Source organism: Lynx rufus, unplaced genomic scaffold, assembly GCF_022079265.1.
Source record: "Lynx rufus isolate CCGP_SWC_20201006 ecotype Redwood Valley unplaced genomic scaffold, mLynRuf1.p SCAF_2, whole genome shotgun sequence".
Lineage (NCBI taxonomy): Eukaryota > Metazoa > Chordata > Mammalia > Carnivora > Felidae > Lynx > Lynx rufus.
In genome coordinates, this window is record NW_025814834.1 from 18,656,283 (window position 1) to 18,679,599 (window position 23,317).

A 23,317-nucleotide genomic window follows, 5' to 3' on the forward strand; every position below is an offset into this window, starting at 1 on the left:
CCTGTCGAGGCACTTTTCCTGCTTACTCAAGTCTTTCTCGGGGCCTGTTTCTCATCCTTCAGTGTGAATAACGGACCAATGGTATGAGCAGATTTTGTAGAATTCACATCTGCCTTGTGGCCCCTTCTGACTTCTTGGAGAACTCAGGAGTCCCTAACCTAGCTGTTCTCAAACCTCAGAATCACCTGGGCAGTTTGTTTAAAAGTGATTCCTGGGTCCATTCAAACAATTCTGCTTTAATAGATCCAGAGCGAGGCCCAGGAAATTTTTACAAATACCGAACATGGCGGATGGTCCATGGACCACACTTTGAGAAACACTGCTTAGTCTAGAAAAGGCCCAGTTTATTGTCAAGACAAGGTGACTCCCTTCTTCATTTTTTCTGGGTCTCTCTATGCCAAGGCAGGTTTTTCTGTACTTGCTACAGATCAGCTGAGAGTCCCAGGTCCAGCGTTATACTTGTTAAATTCTCAGAAATTTCATAAGCCAGTTGATATAGGGCATGGTGGGAGTATTCACACCGTCAAAATTGGTGTATGCTACAAAGTAGAGTTCTCCCGACTGTGAACAGCCCGTTGCTAAAACATACCACTGCCCAGCTTCTGTCCTCTTACAGAGATTACTATGTTAGGGATGACTGCTCAGACTCTTACCTCCTCCTTCCCCCACCTCCATGGAGGAAAACTCCAGAGAAGTTGCTCTGGAGACTGTGTCATCTGGGAGGAAATAGGCCCCCACAAGCTATAATGACAAGTGCTGTCATTCAATGAAGACCAACTATCACCAGATGTTGTTCTAAGTGCTTTATATTTAGAGCATTATTTCATTCTCATACAACACTATGTGGTGTATGTTTTCATATTGCCATGTTCCAGACGAACACAGAAGCTGGAGGAGGTTAAGTAACTTGCCTGAGATTACACAGCTAGTGAAGAGGCAGGATTCACACCCCTCCATCTGGCTTTTGGGCCCACTGTTTTGACCACAAGGCTTTTTCTTTGGTGAACTTGGGTCCTCTCAGCATTTCAGGCCTGGAAGTCAGCTTTGTCAGCACATCTAGAATGGACCCATGGCAGAGGTTCATGGACAAGGCTCAAAAGAACCAGAATGTCCGTGAACTCCTTTACAGTAAAAAACAGAAAAATGGAAGATTAAGGTCAAGATACTTTTGTCTATTCATTTTTACATTCTCTCCCTTAATGACATTCTTCATGGGTGTGGGGGAGGGGGTGAAGGGAGGGGAAGGATGACACAGACCCTTGTATGCCACACATTTGGTGAGTGAGAAGACGAGAGAGAGATTTTCCCCTATGGGGGTCCAGCTGCTTCTCCTACTGAGCCTGAGTACTCTCCATCCTGCAGACCCAGAACCATTTGGTGTCCCCAAATCTTTCTGTTCTAGATGGGCCTCCTTCGGAAACACACTTATTCTTCAGATAGAGAAGGCTGCAAAGACTCAGAAAAAAACCCAACACTGATCCGAATTCAGACCCTCAAAAACCAAACTTGGAGTGGAAGTGGGGTGCCCAGTGGCTTTTCTGGGAACCCTGGGACCAGATCTGAGTAGACTGTGTGAGCAGGGAGATATGGGGAGACAGCCAGGGAAGTCATCTTCCAGCACTGCAGTATCAGAGTCCCAATCCCTCCCACCAGAGCCTACCTCACCCCGATGTCTGTAATGCCAAGGCCCAGAGGAGGGCCAACTGTGCTTCCCAGGCCCAGGCATCTACTGACCCAATGCCTGCCTCTCCTCTCAGGGTCAAGTACAATCCCCAAGGCTGCTGTGTCCACAATTGTGACCTGCATTCACCTGTTCAGTCATTGTTTACTAGACATTCTTGTGTCAGGTCCTGTGCCAGAGTGAGGGAAAGCAGTAGTCCCCCCATCAGTGAATTCTTGGGTGGGAGGAAGAAGCATGGGGAGACATATCCATGCTGTGTGCTGAGTGCTTTGGATGACCTCTCACAGGGGCTATGGGAATGCCATGAAGAGGCTGAGAGCTAGGAAGATTTCCTGGACAGGTAGGTAGGAGGGTTTGCATGGCAGGCAAGTAAAGGAAAGGATCCAAGCTGAGGACACAGTAAATGCAACAACGTGGGGCTTGAGTGAGCCTGGGGGCTTGGAGGAACTGCCACCAGGTCAGCCTCACAAAGCTATGTGGGCTTGACAAAACTGAAGTAAAGAGGTAGGCAGGGATCAGATGACACACAGCCTTGTATACCACACATTTGGACTTCATCCTGAGGGCTTGGGGAGGGCCTGAGGGTTTGAAGCTGGGGAAGCTCACGACTAGATTGTTTCAGAGAGCTCGCCCAGGTGCAGTGTGGAGGACGGTCAGAGAAGGCAGCTGTGGAAGCAGGGAGTCCATTTACTGGGGAGAGAAGTTGGTGACCTGGGTTGAAGAGGTGGCTCGGGGGTCAGAAAGAAGGTGATGGATTGTAGATTTTAGGAGTAGAATGGCCAGGACTTGAAGCCAGTTTGGGTGAGCTGTGAGGTTGAAGAAAGGGCTTAAGTTAACTTCAGGTGTTTAAACATGAGATCTAGCTCCCCCCGTGCCCAGAGTCCTTGACCGTGGCTCTTCTCTGGCCTCAGTGTCTGCACCTGTAAGGGAGATATCCAGGGCTTTCCCATATAGATATCCTCTCTTCTCAATGCCCCACGCTGGTCTAACGAGGTTCTAGGAACCCTCCAGACTCCTGCTGTCTCTGCCTGCCCATCCCCCAATCAGGAGTGCATAGGGAGGAGATTCAGAGTAGCCCTTATAGCCCAGTCTAAGCAAATGCAACACTGGTACCTGAGTCCACAAGTCCTCCGGGAGACGTGGAGATAGGGAGACCTGGAGTGTTGGGGTACAGGAGACAAAGTGGGGGAACCTGGCTGGGAGGCCTAGAGAGCCGCCTGGACAGACTGCCCTCAACACAGAGCCACTGCACCCTGGTCTCCTACTTCTCTGTGCAGACGTGCCCTCTCAGGCACCCATTCCCTAGCTGTCCCTGCAGCCTTCTCTCTCTTGTTTGGAGAGACCCAGTCATCCTGGGCATGGCTCTTCCCAAGCTGCGCAGGACTGCACTCACCTGAAGACACTGCCTTGGGGATGGTTTCTGATAGTCTGCATTGCTGTGCTGTGAAGGCTGGAGCTGAACGCATCAATCCTTTAGACAACCAGGCCTGTTGCTAGCACTGGTTCCTCTGCAGCCGGTGTGTGTGAACTGGAAATAGGAGCCCCTCCATTAAAAAATTTAGCAAATCCCTCCCTGCCCCCCATAGAGATCCAACTAGAAACAGCAACTCTTCTGGCGTGGTGCCAGCAAGCCCATTTAGGAGAGAGCCTAGTGCAGGGGGCAGACTGGGGTACCAACACATCTGGATTTCAGCCCTGGCTTGCCTGCCCAGCCTAGAGCCTGTACGTAATGTACCCCGACAGCCTCTGCCAGGCTCAGCTGATTCCAAGAGTGATTAAAGTTTGGAGTTCCCTACAGTGTCACACAGGAGCTCAGAGCAGAGTGCCTAGACGGGGGTGGGGACATGATGAGTGACAGGATGAGGGCAATGACCGGGGACTTCTGGAAGTGGTTTTGGGCTTCTGCCTTCTGGACTCGAGTGACTGGGGCAAAGGTAAATGGACGGATTATTGGGAACAGATCGTGGAGAGGCGCAGGGCATGCTCAGGAACTGGGAGACGGTGTGATTGGGACTAAAGGTGCCAGGAAGGGAAACGGGAGCTGGGTGGGGAGTGAAGGGATGGGGTGCGAGGGTAGGGGACACTGTGCCCCAAGGAAGGGGCGGAGCTGCGGGCCTGGTGGAAAGTGCTGGAGCAGGAAATGCCCCAAAGAAGTCTGAATGGTGGCTCATGGTGGAGGGTAGAGGCCCCTGCTCCCCACCTCAGAGGGGGCCTTGCCTCCATGGGGAAACCTCTCTGGTAGGGGTTGGCGGCGACTCCCCTACCCCGTGCCCTCTGCCCCCTGAGTGGAATGTGCCTGTTGGGGCTTGGCCCCACGTCCCACACCCCAGCCTGGATCTCAAAGCCTCTTTGTTCCATGGGGCTGAGTTGTGGCCAGCCCGGATCTGATAAGGCCGGTGGGGCAGATAATGGCTCGCCCTGTGTGCTGCACCACCCCAAGCCACACCCCGGCCACCTCGCACGCACGTACATCGCTTGGGGCCCCAGAAGGGAATAGATGCAGGGGGCTTCCTGGCCAGGTTAGAGTCAGGAAATCTCCACCTCTGGGCTGACCCTTCCTGCAGTTCATTTAAGACCCTCTCTCATCCGCATGGGAGATTGGGTTGAGAGAATTATCCCCATTTCAGAAATAAACTCTCCAAGAGGGAAAATGCCTTGCCCACAGTTATTTCTTTCATAATTAAGAGCATCAGTTGTGCTAAGTTTTCCATTTACATTATCTTTTAGAATCCTAGCAGCCTGGGGGCACCTGGGTGGCTCAATCAGTTGAGCATCCAACTCTTGATTTCAGCTCAGGTCATGATCTCACGGCTGGTGGGATCGTGTCCTGCTTGGGATTCTCTCCCCCTCATTCTCTGCCCCTCCCCTCCCCTGCTCTCTCTCTCTCTCTCTCTCTCTCAACTTTTTAAAAAGCTTATAAAAAATAAAATCCTAACAGCCTGTGAAGTGATGTTTCTAATTCCTACTTTACAGAGAAGAAACTGAGGCCCTGAGAAGTGAAGTTACTTACCCAAGGTCACACAGTAGCAGGGTCCAGACCAGAACCCAGATAGCCCTGCAGCAGCAAACTGAAGGAGGTGGGAACTGATGAGTCATCAATCCTAGAGGAATGGGAGGAAGGCATTTCCAGCCTCAACCTAAAAGATTTGATCGGGCTGGGGTGGCCAAGAACCGGCCAGGGAAGAACTGGAGGAATAATGTTCTAGAAGCTGTGAGAGGATCCCATGGTGGGAGTGGCAATGGTTAAAATATGTCCACAAATTGTTTGACACTTCCTCTCCTTTTGAATCTGGCCAGAGGCTAGGTCAGGAAAAGGCCATATAGCTCTGAGATTGCCTAGCTGAGAGGCTACAGATAGACTAGCTTCCAGACCACAGCCAACATCAACTGTTAGCCATGTAAGTGTGCCATCTTGGGTGTCCAGCCCAATGGAGCCTTCAGGTGGCAGCCCTGGCCAACATCTAAATGTAACTACATGAGAGAGTCCAAGTAAGAACTGCCTGGCCAAGCCCTTCCTGAATTCCTGAAAAAAAAATCATAAGCAAAATAAAATGTGTGATTGGAACTCTGAAGTTTTGGAGTGATTTCTTACACAGCAATAGTAACCAGAACAAAGGGCAAAGAGGAACTTATGAAGGCATCTTCTGAGGCCTTAAACACACTTTTACACAAAAGTTTTTAAAAATGGAGTCACCATTGGGCTGGAAGAGGTGTGATGCCTCTTAATCATCATCTCCTCCTCCTTCTCCTCCCCCTCCTCCTTCTCCTCCCTCCTCTTCTTCTTCTTCTTCTTCTTCTTCTTCAGTTCTCATTTATTTAAGTAATCTCTACACCCAACATGGGGCTTGAACTCAAGTGTTGGGTAAATAGATCTTTCCGCAGTCAATTGATTAGAAGAATGTTATGTATCTGCTTTAGGGGCAGGATCTCCCATGATAGCAAATTCTTGGAGAAGTGAAGAGCCTTCTGGAAGGAAGGAAGCTCATGGATTTGAGCTAGTGGGTAATAAGGAGTCATCCATTGCCAAATAAAAAGCATGCTATTAGAGATTTTTAAAAACCCAAAATGTTAGGTGTTGAATAAAGTGCTCAAGAGCTGAGGCCAGATCTGGAGATAGTCTGGACATTTCTATGGGCATTTGCTGGTCACATTTTCTCTGAGTGTCCCTGCACACAGAAACTTGCAGGGTCTCAACAAGAAGGTCCCTGAAGGGGCACTTGGGTGACTCAGTCGGTTAAGTGTCTGACTCTTGGTTTGGACTAGGATCATGATCTCATGGTTCATGAGTTCAAGCCCTGCATTGGGATCTGCACTGACAGTGCAGCCCACTTTGGATCTTCTGTCTCCCTTTCTCTCTGCCCCTCTCTTGCTCACTCTTTCTCTCAAAAATAAACATTAAAAAATCTTAAAAAAAAAAAAGTCCCTGAAAATGGACTGGAAGCACCCTGTTGTCCTTATAAACTCCAGGTGTGTTTGGATTTGGCTACTGAGCTTGCCTCCAAATGCCCAACTTAAGAAAATGCAGAGGGGGCGACTGGGTGGCTCTGTCAGTTAAGTGTCCGACTTTGGGTCAGGTCATGATCTCACCATTCGTGAGTTTGAGCCCCACATCGGGCTCTGTGCTGACAGCTCGGAGCCTGGAGCCTGCTTCGGACTCTGTGTGTGTCTCTCTCTCTGCCCCTCCCCTGCTCACACTGTATCTCTGTCTCTCAAAAATAAATAAACATTGAAAAAAACATTAAAAAAAAAAAGAAAACTCAGAGGAAAGTGACCAGGCAGATGATAGGGAATGGGTGTGTTTTGGGGAGTGGTTGGGAGTGTAAGGGTAGAAAGTTTACTTGAGGAGAGGCTTCTTGGTTTTTGAACTCTTAATCCTAGAGATGCACATGCAAAATCTAATAAATAGAGAAAAATAGCAAGTTAACAGTGAACAATCCCGACACTACTTTTGTCAAGTAATCAAAGTTAACATCACCAATAATGTATATTGACACCATGTGCCCTCTGATATGATGCACTGAGAAGGGCATATCACCTCTGTATTAGGCTTCCCTATAATACATACCTTATTCATATCACAAGAAACAAACCCAAGATTGAGGAACATTCTACAAAATAATTGGCAGTACTCTTTAAGAGAGTCAAGGTCACGAAAGACAAGGAAAGACTCAGAAATGCCCCAGGTAAGATCCTGGATTGGATATTAAAATAAGAAAAGGATATTAGTGGACAAACTTATGAAATTAAATAAATAAATTCTCTACTTTCATGAATACTGTGTGTTGTTCCAAGGCTAATTTCTTAGTTTTGGTAAGTGTTCTACAGTCATGTGAGATGTTAACCTAAGGGGAGGTTGGGTGAAGGGTTTATGAGAACTCTGTACTATTTTTGTGATGCTTCTATACATCTAAAATTAACTCAAAAATTTAAACATACAAAAAAGTCTAACAAAGTCATAACATCATGGATCAAAGATGGGCTCCCTTACCATCCTTGAAGTTCCAAGGAGGCCAGCTGTACTGAGCCAGTGATCACGTTATGGCACTTGCACTTGAGAGGGAACCCTGGTCAGAAATGGATTGGAAAAGGGTTTGAGGAATTAAATAGAATGGAAAGTCACAAAATAATGTGCTTCCCTTATTTAGAACATATAATAAGGCAAGCACTGTGCTAAGTTCTTTAAATCTTCTATCACACTTATACCTCACAACCTTTCAGGTAGCTGTTAGTTTTCCCTGTTTACAGATGAGCAGACTGGGTTTTGCAGAAGCAAAAGAACAAGATCATACAGCTGAGAGTTGGTGGAGTTGGGATTCAAAGCCAAACTTCTTTACTCCAGAGTTTGTTTTTAATCACTGCACTGTACTGTCTCCTCAAAGATGACCCACTGGGGTGGGGCAGAGAAGCGGGCATAGAAGTCAGGAGGAAGGGGATGGGCTGGTCAGCCAGAGCTGTCCATGGTGCTGGCCAGACAGGCATGTAGCTGGAGAATAGGAGATGGTCTAGGGGAAGACAGGTGGGAAAGCTAACAGAGAAGGAACACTGCTAGACTAGAAAGAAAGAGCAGTTAGATGTGGTGACAGATCCTTCACCAATGAGGAGGAACCAGAGGGGGAGACACTTCAAGTTTTGGCTTGAAATAAATATCTGTGTGTACAGTATCCAGTGAGGTAGGATTTTTCCTCAGGTCTCATTTGCAACCAGTGCTATCCAGTATAGTTATACTGGCTGTTAAAATCTGGAAATACTTTTGTACCAGTTGGGAAATAGTCACTGAGTCCTCCACTGCTGTGGCTGCTTTCCCTGTCCCCTCGCCATGTTTCCCCCATGACCCAGCAACTAAAGGGTTAAAGCCTGGCACAATGTAAGCCACCAGGACCTGTTCAGCTCTAAGGCCAGCTGGTATCCATTCTCATATGTCGGCATCCATACCTTTCCAATTGTTAAGAATTTTGAATACTATCCCTGTTTGCCCCCATTTTACAGATGAGGAAAGTGAGCATCTGGAATATTTAATAATTTGCCTGAAATCACTCAGCTATCAAATGGTAGAGCCCAAGCTTCAACTTGAGTCTTCTGGAATTAAGCCTCATGTCCTTTTCCCTCCATCCCCCTAATGCTGACTTTTATGTCTATCTACCATTTGGTAGGGACAACAAATAGAGGGAGGAAGTTATCTAGGGAGTTTGGGTTGGCACAAAAGAATTAGAAAACCCTATGTGGGAAGTGGGGAGGGGTCTTAGGCAAAATGGAACTCTTTCATTTGAATTCTCTTGTGATATGATAGTCTTCTCCCAAGTCCCTGCCAGTTTTGTGCTCTGGCCGCTCTTTCAGGCTGGAGGTGCCATCAACCTCTTAACACATGCTCCCCACCCCTAGCAGCTTCAGAGGACCATGGCACTCTAATACAGAGAGAGCTCCATGCCTGCTCCTAGATCCAGCCCCCAAACTACCCCCAATGACCCTCTTAGTTACAGCTTTCTCTCACTCTTCACCCATCAGGCTGGGATTGGAAGACTTACCTCACTAATTTCAGAGGTCAGAAATTTCTGTGGGGATACTCACCTCCTCCTCTCCCTCCATAAGTTAAGTATATCTTGGATTCAGACCTTATTTCAGAACCAACACTGGAAGTGGAATCAGAGTTGCAGGAAAGGAAGGTGGAGAGGACTTTGCATGTGCGAGTTGGGCTGACTTGCCAGCTGGACAGGAAATCACCCTGGAACCTCCTTTTGTTTTTCTCCATCCCAGAGCACCAAGGCAGCCTCCTTCTGTAGAAAAAAAATGAGGGAGATGTGGAGAGGAGAAAAACTTTCTGCCTCTCCAGTATGTAGCAGAGAGGCTGGGAGGGGGTAGGAGGGGAGGGTGCACAGAAAACCAAGTGGCTTAATTATACGGGCCTTCCACTTAGTGTCAGTGACCAACCTCTGTGCATGCATGCACATTTTTTTGTTGATTGCCTACCATCTGTCAAATACTTCTTACATGCCAGATCATTCAATCACTACACCAGCCTTTTGATCATTATCGCCAGGTAACAGTCGAGGAAACAGAGGCTCAGAAAGGTTATGTGACTTGTTCAAAGTCACACAGTCACAGTCAGGATTAATCTCAGCCTGACATTTCTCGGCCCAGAATCTCCTCTATTCTATTCAGCTAGGGAAGGGGGGATGCTTAGAAAAAATATTTTTTAGTGTGCTAAAGCCAAAATTACTGAGTTTGTGCTTTATCTTTATTACACCCAACCACAGTTTCCAAACAAAAGGATGCAAGTTTGTCTACTATCCATCCTCCTTCCTCCTTTTCGCCTTCATCCTGGTCTTCATCAATTTCCTGAATCATCACTCACCCCCTGTTCACAGTCTTGAACCAAGCAACACCCACCCTGTTGTCTTTCTTGGGTCCCTGGAAGATACAGTAACCAGGACCTAGCACCCATTTTTTCCCATGGGTTCTGAGTTCCTGAAAAGTGGGACTTCCAAAGCAAACCCAGCTTCCTCTTTCCTCCTGAGACTCAATCATTTGTCACACCCCTTTCCATGTCATTTGCCTCTTGGAGTAAAGTCTGGCTTGGATCCCTCCCTGGGAGTCCACTATGTCAGTCAAGGTCACTCTCCAGCAGAGCTCTCAGGAGGCAGCCACAGCTCCACAGAAGAGGAACCCACAGGAGCCCTACTAAGAATATCCTTTCATTGTCCCAAGCCCAGAATCTACCAAGGTTTGGGCACACCAGAGCTCTGGAGGGACACTCCTTCAGTGAAGAAGCATAAGGACACATGGCTCCTAGCGTGAGCTTTCCCACCTTCTTGAGGTTTTATTGCTGGGATTCCTGAGGTCACTACCAAGCCTTGCCCCCAGAGTCACTGCTCCCATTTCTTTTTGGCCTAAGAGTGGAAAAACAGGTCCCTTTCCCTGTCCTTAAGGTCCAGCTGAGTCAGGTTGACCATTTCAAAAAGTGTGTAGAGGAAAACAAAAAGGAAATCATTACAGAAACTACAAATAGCATAGAAGTGGTCATGTCCAAAGTGCAGGTTTCAGATTCTGAAAATAATGTTAAAACTGTTGAAAAACTCACTGAGTTCCACATTCCTTGATCCCAAGAAAATTCCAAATCTAATGGTGCTGACATAAGTTAATGAGCCCTGTGGCCTGCCCCTTCCCTCCAGTTCAGCCAGCTTCTGGCCATGTGATCTCCCAGGCCAACTGGGGCCACATTGTCATCTTAGTCCATTGTTTACTTTCACAAGCAAATGCCAACTTTCCCAAATGAGAATTTATTTTCTGGGTTCCCCCCCCCAGACTCACTAAAGTCTCTCCCTCTAACACCGCACCCCCCATCACTGTCCTGGATAGTGAAACATCTTTAATTGTCCATGAATGAACTTTGAGGCTTTCAGCTCACCCACCTAAGAAGTCTTCAGCAAATGAGTTCTGTGAAAAAGAAAACCTCAGGCCCAAAATGGGTGTCACTTAGGCCAAGTTTCAACCTCCCCCTGAAATGTAGTTCTAACATGTAAGACAGGAACTTTCTGGTCAGCACCAATGAGGTAATATGTCATGCCACATGTGCCTTCCTCAACCCCCAAAGGAAGATGAAGTAATTTGCAATAAGACCCCTTGTCCTTCCCCATAAGGGAAGGTGATCTTGCTTGAAACAGTCCTTTTTTTTTTTTTTTTTTTTGCTAATAACATCTTGTCCCACCTTCCTGTCTTTAAAAACCTTCCATTTTGCACAACTCCTCAGAGCTCCTCTCTATTTGGTCTATGGGATGCTGCCCACTTCTCGAATCGATTAAAAAAGCCAAGTGGATCTTTAAAGTTTACTCCCGGGGCACCTGGGTGGCTCAGTTGGTTACGCGGCCGACTTCGGCTCAAGTCATGATCTCACGGTTCGTGAGTTCGAGCCCCGCATCGGGCTCTGTGCTGACAGCTCAGAGCCTGGAGCCTGCTTTGATTCTGTGTCTCCTTCTCTCTCTGCCCCTCTGCCTCTGGAGCTCTGTCTCCGTCTCTCTCTCTCTCTCTCAAAAATAAATAAACATTTTAAAAAATTAAAAAAAAAATAAAGTTTACTCCCTTGGCTTTTTGTTATTTAACAGACACTTTCCCCAAAGCAAATGCAGACAAATCAACAAATGGGCTTCCAAAAATCACTTTAGTACAACAATGCTTTCTTCATACATTAACTTCCAGACCCCTAGAAAAGAGTTAGCTTGGTGCTTGGGAGGAGGAAAAACCGGCAGGAAATGGATAGGACACATTCTCTCCCACTGGCAAGAAGAATCCAATTGTAAAGTAATAGACAAATGAGAAATGACTACGGGGTGTTTTTAAGTTAATAATCGCAATCACAGACTGAAGTTCCGGTTGAGATTCTGACCCTATGTCACCATCGCGCGTCCGGAAAGAACTGGAACTGCTCCTACTCCAGTGAGGAGCCAATGGAGTTACCTCCTATGAATTTGGTCGTCGACTAAATCAGGATTGCAGGGATGTCACGACAATTGGAGAGCATACATTACATGCTGCTTTTGGTAGAAGCGCGGTGAGTACTATGCAGGGAAAGTCAGAGAATAAAAAATAAGGTAAACATTAAAATTGGACTGCGCTTTCGCCTTCTTTGAGCCTTGACTCATTCGGCTTGCCGTCGTTGTCCTGGGATACCAAGAAACGCTGTGCCTTGAGCGTCCTGTATCTAGGGAGACGACAACATGGAGGCGGAGTGAGTTCTGAGAGTTGGTCCCAGGACCAGGGGAACGGCGCGAGCGGCCAAAGAAGGTATCTGTCCTGGAAGACCGCCTCCTTTGGGAAGTTGTGGCCAAGGGTCCCCTCCATGTCCCTTAGAGACCCCCTGTGGGACCGAGACTGAGGCGAGATCAGCCTGGGATCTCTTAGAGAAAGGAGGAACAGCTTTAAGTATTTTGATCACTTCATTTTACCAATTTCTTTCCCACTCCACACTACACGACGACCCACCACTTTTCCCACTGATCATATTAAGATTGTTTAGGTTGGAAATGAAGCAGATAAAGGAAGCTGATTATATATATATATGTAGTTTATGTATATACAGTTTTTAAGTCCTCAAGTTTCGAAAATTGGATTTAAAAACAACCCCTACCTTGGCCTGTGTCTTCACAATGATTGCAGATGTGTGTCTTTTGAAAGGGTAGCTCAAGCTAGTATGGAAGTTATGATTGTTAATTACGATTGTAATTATGATTGTAACATTGGTTTGTCTAGGGCTTTTTCAAATTCCCTATTTCATTCCGGGTTCACATCAACTTTATGAAATAAGATAATCCCCATTAGGTGAGACGACTGAGACTCAAGGAGATTGAGAAACTTGCCCATCTCAACAAACCTGAGCAGGTGCTGGAACCCAGCTCTCCTTGCTTCAAGATCATTGTTCACTTCCCTAAACCCTAAGACCTGATCTGGACCAGATTTCTACTCCATTGTCTCTAATTTCTTCTATATGTGATGATTGGAGACTTTTTCAGAGCCCCAAGGCAGTGACTATCTATAGAATCCCCTGAGGTCACAGACAGTAATGAGTCTGGCAGGACTACAAAGCCATCCAGTAGCAGAAAAGTAATGGGACTCTCCTCCCTGTCTCCCCAGCTTGCATTTCTTTGATTCCACCTGAACCGTCCTCCTTACAATTGAAGGTAAGGGTCTTGCCTGTCCATTGCCTAGCACTGGTACGTAACAGGTACTCAGTAAATGTTTTGTGAGTGAATGAATGAATGAGTGAGTGAGTGAATGAACCTGAGATATTCTTCTGGAGAGGTTTGGAGGTGTTGCTGATTAGGAAAAACTGAGTCAACGGAATCTTTTGCTTTGGAATATGGTGTGGAGAGTATGGAGAGTGTCTGATGAAATTGTATAAATTTCTAAAGGGTGACCATAACATTGTTTACTAAAGTGTAATATGTTATAATAAGGAGTTGAACCCCCACCTTGAAAAGAAGTAATTTTAGGCCAAATAAAAGATAGTTTACATTTACTCATAAATGACGTAAAGATTAAAATTCATGAGAAGGCCTTACAACACTGCTTGGCACATAAGTTCTCAGTGAATGTCAGAAGTTGTTACCATATTTGAGATTGTTATTCAAAGAAGTGGGGAAGGACACTGTGGAGTCTGAAAAAAATATATATATATATGCTCAAAAAGATATTAAATTGATGCTGTCCAATATGGGAGCCACACCGGGGTGTGTATGCTGAAGGAAGTCTGCCAAAGGAAGAGGGGATTTGGAGTTTAGTCTCCATGTGTGTCTCCTAGAGCAGGGCCAAACACCCTTTGAGTATTCCGTGAAAGCTGTGGATTCTCTCCCTGGAAAAGAGCACTTCTCCAGATACATGACATTTTGCATATGATTTGCATATAACACTCACATATATTTGCATATAATTTCCAGCTGCAGTCTATCCAGGGATCCCTCTGCTCTAGAGGTTGATTCACTTATCCTTGGATTGAGTGATTATTTCAGTGAATGCTTACTTTAGACTTGGACTACAGGTTGCATACTGATGGAAGAAACCCCAAAGACCAAGAACCACCCAGTCTCATTTACCTCTTCTCTGCCCCTCCTCATAGGAGGCAAGTCACACTCAGAAGCAACAAGCAGAGAGCAAAATCCAGATAAAGGTAATGCGAATGCTTTAGTCACACTCACTGGGGACTGACTGAGAAATGCCAACTGTGGCCATGGCAGGCAGAGCTGCACGGGCCTCATCCCCAAGTCCCTTTCCTGCATGGTGAATTTCTAGGCTCCTGGGCAAAGTGCTGGATCTTGTGTTCAGGCTCATTCCTCATGGTGTCACTCATACCTTGGTTCCAAAGCCGGCAAGCCGGCCCTTCTTCATGATCATGATGGCCACAGCAAGTCTACTCCATCAGCCTCTCTTTTTGATGTCCCTCCTGTCTCCCCTGTGGTCTTTTCCTAACTCCAAATTGGCAAGAACTACTGGTTTAGCCAGAGTGCTCCCCTTGGACTTGTGTTCCAGGTGTGTGATGCTCATCCAGGCAGCCCCAAGCCCCCTGATGAAGACCAGGGACAGTGGTGACTACACCATGAACTCCGGGTCCTGCCTGAGTACCAGCACCATGGCCTTCCCCACCATCACTGGCAGCAGCACGGCCCTGAGTGCCTGCAGTAGCAGCAACACCAGTGCCCACGTGAGGACATGTTCCGGGTGGGCGGGGCAGGAGCAGCAGGGCTGGGGAGAGGTGGCAGGGCAGGGGGGGTAGGAATCTGCAAGGACCTGACTCTCCTGCATAGATTGGGCACCAAGCCGACTGGAGTGGTGGCTGTGGGGAATGGGAGTGTGTGTGTGAAGAACTCTAGGGAGGCGCCCATCAGAGCTGAGAGAGTAGCCAGCGATTTTCTCTTCCCTCAGAAAGTTCTTCTGGTCCTGATCCCTAGGACCAAGTGTTTGGCCAATATGTGGATGTGGCTGACTTTTTGCAGCTCTCAGGACTGTCTCTGTGTGACGTGGCAGGGGTAGGGGGCAGTTGTCCCACAGGGTGCCTATGGGGTAGGAGTGTGTTTGGTGCAGCGTGTGTCTGTGTTGTGTGTGGATTTTCATGCCTCCTTAGGTGAGATGGTGCTTGCATTTGCCTTCCCGAGGACTGGGAGTCACCTCACCCCTCCACCTGTGCCATTCTGGGCCTATTTGCCCCAGATTCACTCACTCTTCCCCACTCTGCTCTGTGCGGGCAGGAGATTGGAAATGAGGAGGAAGGGAGAAGCCAGGGTATCTCTGTCCCTCCATCTCTACTTTTCCGACAGTATTTCCATCAGAAGCTGCACTTCCCCATGACTCCAGCCCCCACCAGACAGGCCTCAGGGCTCTGAGAAGCCCACCACCTCCCCTAACCTAGTGTGGCAGCGACTTCCTGATGCTGCCAGCTTCTGAGTGACTTCACTATGCCTTGGCTGTGCATTAAATTCCTTGTTTCAAACACCCAAAGTGGCTTCTGTTTTCCTGACCCTGACTGATGCACCAACCAATATTTATAATAAATTGCCCTTGCCCACCCATGTCACCTTTCCCCTGTGGGCGAACCAGGAAAGGAAATACTATATTGGCCATCTGACACTCTCTGTACCTACTTAAACTGAGAGTGTAAGCTCCAACAGAGAAGAGGTGTGTCCGTCTTGTTCGCTCTTGTCTTGGCACCTAGCACAGTGTCTGGCACATAATACGTCGTCAATAAATATTTGTCAAATGGATGAATATATCTTTACATTAAGTAACAACATTGAAGCAATGCTTGGCCAAACATAAAATAAAATGGCCACGAGTGGAGTGTTCATAGCCATGGCTGGGGTAAGAAGAGATACTGGTTCATCTTCCCTTCTCTTTGCCTTTCCCCCTGCATCCGCCTCCACCCTCCTAGGGATCAGGTCATGAAGGATTTTCCATTATAGATGGGAAGTGTTGGCACACTGCACCTCTAGCATCATCAGGAGCTGTGCTTGGAGTGGCCCCCACATCAGGGTGGGGGGTGAGGGCTTGTTTCAGGCAAATTTACTCATTCCCCTGCTCCATCAGCCAGTTGAAGGACAGGAAGAGGGAGTGGTGGCGTATCCTTGTGGTCTCAAAAAGTGCCTGGGATAGACCACCCCAGCTAGGAGAGGCTTCCATAGTGAAAGGGCAGGATGGGAAGGAAGGAAAGGAAAAGGCAGTACCCGAAGGGCGTGGTATCTTTGGGTGCATGGAGGAACAGAACAGACCAGCCAAGATCACTCAGTGCTGGATGGAACCGTCCAGGGAAGGCTTCAGGGGCAGGGTCACAGAGAATCTAGTTGGAAAAGCATTGTAGTGATTTCAGAAATGGTAATACCTCACTCCAAGGCCGGCCTGCCCCTCACCTTCTGTCTCCAGACCATCCCCCAAGAGCCAGCAGTGGTGTAAGTCCTCACTTCCCAGAGATGGGAGATCTTTATCTGTTCTCTGGGTATTTGAATCTTACCTGGCTAACGCATCCTTTTTCTCCCCCTTTTCCCTGCCAACTGCACAGCCTGCCAGCTTCACGGGCACCCAAATATGCTTCCCAAAGAGGCAAGACAAAGTGAAGAAGAGGGTCATCTGGGGCATCGAGGTGGCTGAGGAGCTGCAATGGAAAGGCTGGGCACTGGGGAAGGAGGTCACCAAGAACCTGACTCTGAAAAATATATCCTTGAAAATCCAGAAGATGAAGTACAGGTATCAGAATGAGGGATCAGAGACCCAGCCCCTGAGTCCTCAAGCCCCTCAAATAGTCGCTCTTTTGAAAAAAAAAACAAAAACAAAAACCTTTAAAACTATCATATAAAATTAGAAAAGGGTATATAAAACATGCACAGTTTGAATAATTATTGAAAGGGGAACCCATGGGACCAAATCGATAAGAGTAATGTGTCTGAAGCTCACCTCCCATGTCGTGTCACATCCCTACTGGAACACCTTCCCTACCCATAAAGGTAACCATGATTGGACTTAGTGATAATGATTTTCTTGCTTTTCTCAAATGGATTTACCACCTACATTTCCATCCCTAAATGATATCATTTAATTTTGCCTTCTTATGAACTTGACATAAGTGGAATAATAGGGTATATATCTGTCTTTTATATATGTCTTTTATTTTTGTTCTGTTATGTTTTTAAGACTCATGTGCATGCAACTATAGTTCATCTTTTTCACTGCAGGATAATATCCCAATAGATGCTTATATTGTAGTATATTCATCCATTCTTCTGTTTTTTTAAAAAATTTTTTTTCAAACCTTCATTTATTTTTGAGAGAGAGAGACAGAGCATGAGCAGGGGAGGGGGAGAGAGAGAGAGGGAGACAGAATCTGAAGCAGCCTCCAGGCTCTGAGCTGTTTGTTAGCATAGAGCCTGATGTGGGGCTCGAACTCATGAACTGCGAGACCATGACCTGAGCTGAAGTTGGATGCTCAACCAACTGAGCCACCCAGGTGCCCCTGGGTTGTATTTTTTAAATTTTATTTATTTTTGAGAGAGAGAGCGTGTGACCGAGGAAGGGACAGAGAGAGACACACGTAGAATCTGAAGCAGGCTCCAGGCTCTGAGCTGTCAGCACAGAGCCCAATTTGGGGCTGGAACCCACAAACTGTGAGATCATGACCTGAGCCGAAGTTGGATGCTCAACTGACTGAGCCGCCCAGATGCCCTCATCCATTCTTCTGTTGAGGGATGTTTGGGTTGTTTTTGGTTTGAGACTGTTGTCAACATTCATGTATAGATCTTCACTTGCAAGAGTTTTTTCTAGGGTAGATACACAGAAGTAGAATTGCTGTGATCTAGGACATGTACATGTTTGCTTTTATAGATAAGCCAAACTATTCTCCAAAATATATGTTTCTATTTATATCCATGCCAACCATGCATGAATTCCCATTCCTCCACTTTTCTTACCAACAATTGTTATTGCCAGAGTTTAAAAGTTTTGCTAATAACAGTAATTTTTTGTCGTTCTAATTTGCATGTTCCAGCTTACTGATACAGCTGAGTGTCTTTCATATGCTATCGACCATTTCATTTTTGGAATTCCTGTCAAAGTCTGCGCCTATTTTTCTATCAGATTGCCTTTTTTTTTTTTTAGGTAAACTCCACCCCCAGTGTGGAGCTCGAGCTTGCAACCCTGAGATCAAGAGTCACATGCTCTATTGACTGAGCCAGCCAGGCACCTCTTTTTTTTTTTTTTAATGTTTTTTAAAAATATTTTCTTATTTATTTTTGAGACAGAGAGAGACAGAGCATGAGCAGGAGAGGGGCAGAGAGAGAGGGAGACATAGAATCTGAAGCAGGCTCCAGGCTCTGAGCTGTCAGCACAGAGCCTGATGTGGGGCTCAAACTCATGGACTATGAGATCATGAACTGAGCCAAAGTCGAACGCTTAACCAACTGAGCCACCCAGGCGCCCGCCCCCCTTTTTTTAAGTTCTTATGGTGGCTACCAATCCTTTGTCAGGTGTTATAGATATCTTTTCCCACCTTGTGACTTGTCTTTTCCTCTTTACCATGTCATTCAAAGAATAGAATTACTTCATTTCAAAGGAATCAAAAGAATCAATCTTTTTCTTTTATGGTTTCTGCTTTTTTGTATCTTGCTTAAGAAGTCCTTCTCTCCACCTACCTAGGTCATGAAGAGAGTCTTCTATAGTATCTTGTAAAGACTATAGCTTTGCCTTTCACATTTGCCTTTTAGCTATAGAGAATTAATTTTTGTGAATGGTTGTACGATAACACTTTTCCTCAAACAAATGGCCAAGTATCTCCAAGCCATTTAGTGAAAAGTTCATACTTTCCCTGATGATCTCTTCCACCACTGATGTTTATCCTTGTTTCGTTTGTGATCTCAAAGTGAAAAATTCCAGTGTGTCACTATTTGTTTGGATGTTTCCTGTAGTTTTTTGTTTTGTTTTGGTTTTTGTTTTTTATTTTTTAAGATTTCATCAGGTTAAGGGCGTTCCCTTCTATTCCTAGGTTGCTAAGAGTTTCTCTCATAACACCTTGAAGGCTGTCTATTATTTTCCTTTATTGAAATTATCATTTTATTTTTTCTCTCTTAATTTGTTAACCTGGTGGGTTACATTAATTGATTTTCTCTGTTAAACCAACTGTGTGTTCCTGGTGTAAGCTCACCTTTGTCATACTTGAGTATTCTTTCTAAACGTTGCTAAATTCGTTTGGTTCTCTCCTTTTGTTTTTGGATAGGCCTGTAATTTTCCATTCTTCTCTTGCCTTTGCCAGGTTTGGGTAATAAAGTTACCAACATACCAAAGTTACATCAAGTCAGATTCATAGACTATGTAGGGGAGTGTGTTGCCACATTTCATATTACTGGGAAGATAAGGCTGGGATTATTTTTTTTAATTTTTTGATGTTTATTTATTTTCAAGAGAGAGACAGACAGAGCATGAGCAGGGGAGGGGCAGAGAGAGAGGGAGGCACAGAATTCAAAGCAGGCTCGAGGCTCTGAGCTGTCAGCACAGAGCCCAACACGGAGCTCGAACCCATGAACCGTGAGATCATGACCTGAGCCGAAGTCGGACATTCAACCTACTGAGTCACCCAAGCGTCCCAAAGGCTGGGATTTTTTTTTATCAGATGTTTGGTAGGACTTGCTATGAAGCCATCCAGCCTAGTGTTTTCTCTGTGGGAAGATTTTTTGCTACTTATTCACTGGTTTTGATGATTTTCGGTAGGGTGGCCATAAAATTTATTGTCTAATTCTTGAGTCAGTTTTGGCAATTTATACTTCCCTAGAAATGGGCTTGTTGGCTCTAAACTTTAACATTTATTGGTATAGAGTTATTGGCAGTATCATCTTCCTATGAATAGTTTAGAAGTCTGCAATGTCTGTGGTTTTGCCCCACACTGGAACTCTCCGGCCTTGCCCAGGTCTGTTTGAAAGGCATCCTGATAGGTCTGTTCTCAGCCTTGGTTTCCCCCAGCTCGGTGCTCATGGATTTTTCTTGTTTTCTGGGCCCTGATCCCGAAGTGCTTAAGCCCTGGCTGTCTCCTGCAGGTCCCCCAAGACCAAGTTCTTCTTCACAGTCATCCCCCAGCCCATCTTGCTGAGCCCGGGCATAACCTTCACGCTCCCCATTATTTTTCGGCCTCTGGAGGAGGTAAGGTTTGCCACTTGGAGGGCACGGGCAGGGAGGGACACAGGCACGATGACCTTGGAAGAGGGAGCAGGGCACAGCAGCAAGGAGCACCCCACCCCCCTTGCACCTGTGCGTGTGTGCGTGCATGTGCACACACACACACACACACACACACGTCCTGCCAGCTATAGCAAAAACTCCAGCTAGTGAAGCCCTGGAGAAACTCACACTATAAACTCGCTAAACTGAAGGGGGTTCCCAGTTGGATGTTGGGGGCTAAAATTTGTGCTACTGTATTAGCCACAAGAAAGCCCTAGATTCCTTAGCCCAAAACACTCCCCCAAATACTTTGTTCCTCACCAAAGAGGCCCCATATCTCTGAGACTAGGGCAGTGTTGAAGGACGGGCAACCGGCTTTCCTTCAAGACAAAAAGTGAGGGTCATGGCCCAGCCCACCCCTCAGTGACTGTGTTGGGGGCATGGCCAAGAGCTGGGGCGGGATGTGTGGTCCCTGAATACCATGTAGGTACCACCGATCAGTGACTGCCTGCTCCCCCCACCTCCTCCCGCCCCACCTGCAGAAGGAGTATGTGGACCAGCTGTGGTTTGAGAAAGCAGAGGGGATGTTCTGTGTGGACCTGAGGGCCACCCTTCCTTGCCACAGTCTGACCTGCCCACGATCCCTGCAGTTGCCCACGTGTGCCGTGGGGGACGTGACTGAGGCCTGGTTCTGCCTGGAAAATGTGGGGTAAGGGGAGCGGCTGAGGCTCCGAGGCAGGGAAAGTGAGTGCTGTGAGGAGGGTCCCAGGGAGCTGGTGGGGGAAGGGGGAAGGGGGAGAGACGGTGGGGCCCAGCATCACCACCTTTCTGAAGTAGGGGCAGCAGACAGAATGAGCTCAGTGACCCTGATCTACACCCCCTCCAGGGACTTGCCCACCTTCTTCACCTGGGAGTTCCCCAGCCCGTTCCAGATACTGCCCACCACGGGGCTGCTGGAGCCAGGCCAGGCCTCTTGCATCAAGGTGACCTTTCATCCCCTTATGGCCACCATCTATGAAGTTCAGGCCACATGCTGGTATGGAGAAGGCAGCAAGCAGAAAAGAAGCATACAGCTGCAGGCCGTGGGTGAGGCCCGACTTCTCACCTGTCCCCAGAGCCCACCTGCTGCCCGTCCTGGGTCTCAAAGCCTCAGTGTGCCCCCTCCACCTCCCCTGCCGGCCTGTCCTCCACCAGTTTCCCACTCTCCCCCAGCCCTGCAGGCTCTGTCTTTGCTTTGCCTTCCTTGGTGTGGCAGACCAGTGTTTCCCTGGGCACACCTACCTTCTTCGAGGGGCTGTTCAGGTGGGGCCACAGAGGCCCCAGGTGGATTTCTTCCCAAGACTGTCTCATCTCCGTCCCAGCCAAATGTGCCCAGCTGCTGGTGAGCATAAAGCAGAAGCGACCAGAGGACCAGGATGCTGAAGGTTTCCAGAAAGTGTTGCACTTCGGCTCTGTTGCTGTGGGCTGCACTGCTGAGAGACAGATCAAGCTCTATAACCCTTCCATGGTACGAGTGGTAGGCGTCCTGTGTATAAGGGGGAGGAGGGGGCATCCCGTGTATAAGGGACTGGAGGGGGTGTCCTGTGTATAAGGGGCGGAGGGGGTGTCCCGTGTATAAGGGGCTGGAGAGGGTGTCCTTGTATAAGGGGGAGAGGGAACATCCTTTGTACAAGGGGGGAGGGGGCACCCCACGTATAAGGGGATGGAGGGGGTGTCCTGTGTATAAGGGGGGGAGGGAACGTCCTGTGTATAAGGAGGGGGCAGACCACAGGGCTGGCTCCTCCTAAAACCCACCCCCTTTACAAAATGCCCTCTTCCTGTCCATACCTTTGGCCCCAAGCCTCGCATGATCCATGTCTGTTGATACACACATGTGTCAACAGGTGTCAGCTGGTGTCCTCCTCCCTTCTCAGCTGGGGGTTGGGCTGGAGTATCCCTTGACCACCCCCAGAGCAACTCTAAGAGCAGCCCTAAGATTGTCCTAACCCCAGGACCACAGCCAGCCTTTATGATACCTTTGGGAAAGAAAAGAGTGTCCCCAGGCAGTCCCGGTGCAGGGCACACAGCTTGGCCTCGTCCTTCCTCCTGATGGAGGTGGCTTCATGCTCAAACTGACAAGAGGGGCATAGGCTGGACTTCAACTGCCCTCACCCCCTCAGCTGGGCACCTCGGTAAGGACAACTGCCTCCCTCTGTGACCTCACCCTTCCTGCCCCCGCCTGGCCCCACAGGTGAGCGCCCCCTTCAGGATCGAAGTGGCCCCAGACATGCTGGCCAAAGATCACACCTTCTCCTGCCCCACTACCAATGGCATTGTGCCTCCAGGAGAGAAGAAATTCGTGTCGGTGTTCTTTCACCCCGAGACCTTGGACATCAGAACTATTGACTACTTGTCCATCATGCCCTCTGGCTGTGCCTCCCACACATTGCTCAAAGTCGTCGGTTTCTGTAGAGGTACTGGCAACCCTAGAATGCTGCCCGGCCTCTGGGGATCGGAGCAGCCAGCCTTTAGGGCAGAGCAGGGCTCTTTGCCAGCTTTTAAGGGTGTGACGCCTCCTTGCCCTTCAGCCTGGGTGTCTGCTGCCCCCTGGTGGGCTCCATGTGGAATCAGTTTTGGACACCTGGAGATAAGGTTCCCCCTGTCGTCCCTGGTGCCTTGGAGGTCAGCTCAGGTTGCTGGGGTTCTGGGCCTTTCCAGCCCAGCCTTCTGTCTCCAGGCAGCACTGCCTTCCACCAGAGGGACCCTTTCTGAGACATCCTCCAGGAGGCTGATGCCCCAGCCCCACACAGGTGGCAGGGCCTGCTCACAACAGCCCCATCTCCTATGCCCAGGCCCTGAGGTGTCCCTGCAGCACTGCTGCGTCAACTTCGGCTGGGTCAACCTCGGGGAGACCTTGGAGCAGACCCTGTGGATCGAGAACAAGTCAGACTGCACAGCCTACTTCCAGTTTGCCATTGACTGCCAAGAGAGTGTCTTCGACATCAGACCTGCCTTTGGGACCCTGGTGGGCAAGGCCCGCATGACCTTGCACTGTACCTTCCAGCCCACTCACCCCACCATCTACTCTCGGCGAGTGGCCTGTCTCATCCACCACCAGGTGAGCAGTGGGGGAGGGAGGGAGGAGGGGCTCTGCTGGGAGCTGGAGGAGGCAACCTGAGGCCCAGTGATGAAGACAATGCTTGGTGATCATGGCCCTGTATTCCGGAACTTCTGCTTGGATCATCTCTGCCAGGGCCCCAGCCTGGATTTTGGAGCCAGAGCTTGGCCAGGGGCACACGAAGGCTCACTCGGAGCCAGGCAGGTATGCCAGTCTCGCCCTGACGACTGCCAGGCCGAAGGCTTTGCTGCTGCTGCTGCTGCTAATAGGCTGGGAAGAGAGAGGGGAGACTGGACTCACCCCTCACAGCATGTGCGGGGCAGAGAGCCTTGAAGTGAGGACCCAACTCAGGGCCCTGGGGAAAGTCA

The 23,317-nt window shown here is 48.2% G+C and overlaps 1 protein-coding gene across 1 annotated transcript in view; it reads left to right on the forward strand.

Moving 5' to 3' along the window:
• Positions 1 to 14,201: 14,201 nt before the first annotated feature.
• CFAP65 (cilia and flagella associated protein 65) overlaps positions 14,202 to 23,317 on the forward strand; it is a 33,009-nt gene continuing 23,893 nt past the window's right edge. Inside the window, exons 1-8 of the mRNA XM_047086034.1 lie at positions 14,202 to 14,366; positions 16,215 to 16,399; positions 19,732 to 19,834; positions 20,395 to 20,561; positions 20,739 to 20,938; positions 21,193 to 21,359; positions 22,083 to 22,305; positions 22,684 to 22,949. Coding sequence (XP_046941990.1) covers positions 14,202 to 14,366; positions 16,215 to 16,399; positions 19,732 to 19,834; positions 20,395 to 20,561; positions 20,739 to 20,938; positions 21,193 to 21,359; positions 22,083 to 22,305; positions 22,684 to 22,949 — 1,476 coding nt within the window. The remainder of the gene's footprint in view (positions 14,367 to 16,214; positions 16,400 to 19,731; positions 19,835 to 20,394; positions 20,562 to 20,738; positions 20,939 to 21,192; positions 21,360 to 22,082; positions 22,306 to 22,683; positions 22,950 to 23,317) is intronic.